General features: G+C 43.1%; 1 protein-coding gene across 1 annotated transcript; it reads right to left on the reverse strand.

Moving 5' to 3' along the window:
• Window positions 1-4: 4 nt before the first annotated feature.
• On the reverse strand, window positions 5-1,852 carry LOC121966239 (uncharacterized protein DDB_G0279979-like; the record flags this gene model as incomplete). The annotated part of the gene is made up of 1 exon (XM_042516345.1): window positions 5-1,852. A coding segment is annotated over exon 1 (1,551 nt), but the record flags the coding sequence as incomplete, so codon positions are not given.
• Window positions 1,853-1,906: the final 54 nt, after the last annotated feature.

Below are 1,906 nucleotides of genomic sequence, written 5' to 3' on the forward strand. Positions count from 1 at the left end.
AAACGGAGCTGCAGGTGGATTTTACTGATTCAGCACCGTCTGTGGCAGTTAGTGGAGTTTCCTCTTGTGTCAAATGATCTTTGAACTTTTTCTTTTTCTTTTTCTTTAACACCACAGCCTCATCAGCTGGAGAAAGTCTTTCCAAACTTTCATGATGTTTCTTTTTCCTTTTCACTCCTGCTTCAGTCATTTCAGACAGAGCGCTCGCTTTGTCAGCTTCCTCAAAGTGCTGTGACATCTTCCTCTTCCTCTTTCTCTTCCTTTTCTTTTTCGTTTCATTAAATTCCTCCGTCTCGTGTGTTTCTGCATCGCTGACGCGAGACAGTGGTTTTTGCTCCTCATCCGTCTGAGCGTCTTTTTCCTCTGCATCAGCAACAAGGAAGGAAGAGGTCCTCTTCTTTTCCATTTCCTGCACAGACACCGAATCATGTGCTACATTTTCCTCTGAGCTCAACATTTCACTATTTTTCTTTTTCTTCTTCTTCTTTTTCTTCTTCACCACTTCAGCATTGTTTTCCTTTATCTCATTTGTTTCCTCTATATTACCATTTTCCACCTTATTTTCTTCAGGAGTGAGGACATCCGTCTTCTTTTTCGGCGACGCCCCTGAATCTTTCGCCGAATTCACAGAATCTTCGGCACAAAAGTTCAAATCCACGCTCTCTCCTCCATCCCGAGTCACATCATTCGAGGTTGAATGTCGCTTCTTTTTGTGCTTTTTCTTCTTGACGTGACCTAATGTTTCTTGCGAAGAAGCTGCACCGTTTTCCAAGCTGTTTACAGATTCTTGCAACTGCTCCGTCGACATTTGCGGCAAATTTGAAGTCATTTCGGATGTCCCTTCGTCTTCACATTCTTCTCTTTTCCTTTTTTTCTTTTTCTTCTTCTTAATTTCATAATTCAGAGATTCAGACTGTAACTGCTCGACATCTTCGCCGCTTCTTTCCTTCTTTTTGCCACCGTCCTCCTCTCTCACATCAGATACCAAGTTTGCATCCATGTCTTGTTGACTGATTTCTGCTGCAGGTTTATTCTTTTTTCTCTTCTTTTTCTTTTCTTTTAAATCAACTTCCTCCTGTGTCTGTATGTTATCATCCTGCGGCGAGTTTGCAGACGTTGCAGCGTGCAGAGGCTCTGGCTCCTGACCATTTCTTTCTTCTACATTTTCATTATCTCCTTTGTCTTTTTTCTTTTTTTTCCTCTTCTTTTGGAGATTTTCTGGTGCGTCTTCTGTCTGTCCTGCCGGTAACATTTCGTCTGTTTGAGGCATTGTTACAGCTGTGGCTGCTTCTTCGCTCTCTTGCGTGGATTGCCTCTGACTTTTCGGGAGCTCGCAAACTGTAGCATCACTGTCGGTGCACAGCTCTCTCTCCGTTTGCTGAAATGTGAGGTGTCTCGTTGTCTCTGTTATTTCAGTTTTGGCCGGAGAGTTTCTGTCAGCTGTTGCGTGTTCATGATGTCTCTCCTGGCTCGGGACGCTACGAGAAGACTTTGTGTGTTCAGAGCAGTCTGTATCTGACAGCAGTGGTATATTCTTCATATTTTGGTGTAACATTTTCGTTTGTCCTTCTCGTGGGGATTCTTGTTTGGCTTCACTAACTTTCTGTATCTGTTCGACTGACTCGCTGCACCACTTTTGTGAGCTCTTTGCCTTTGACGGCACCACAAAACGTTTTCTCTCCTGTAAAATGACACGCAGATTATAACCAAATCGACAAACAAAAAAGTGCCATAATGCCTCATTTCCACTGCAAGGTTCGGTTTAAGTCGACTCACTTTTGGTACCATCTATTTCTTTTCTTATTAACATTCTTGATTGCAATCTTGGTTGCGCCTAGATTGTAATGATGGCTCTGCTTATGCTGTGATCCTGCCTTTGGCTGTTCCCGTGCTGTTGCTGCACTGA

This window comes from Plectropomus leopardus, unplaced genomic scaffold (assembly GCF_008729295.1).
Source record: "Plectropomus leopardus isolate mb unplaced genomic scaffold, YSFRI_Pleo_2.0 unplaced_scaffold23670, whole genome shotgun sequence".
NCBI classification, from domain to species: domain Eukaryota; kingdom Metazoa; phylum Chordata; class Actinopteri; order Perciformes; family Serranidae; genus Plectropomus; species Plectropomus leopardus.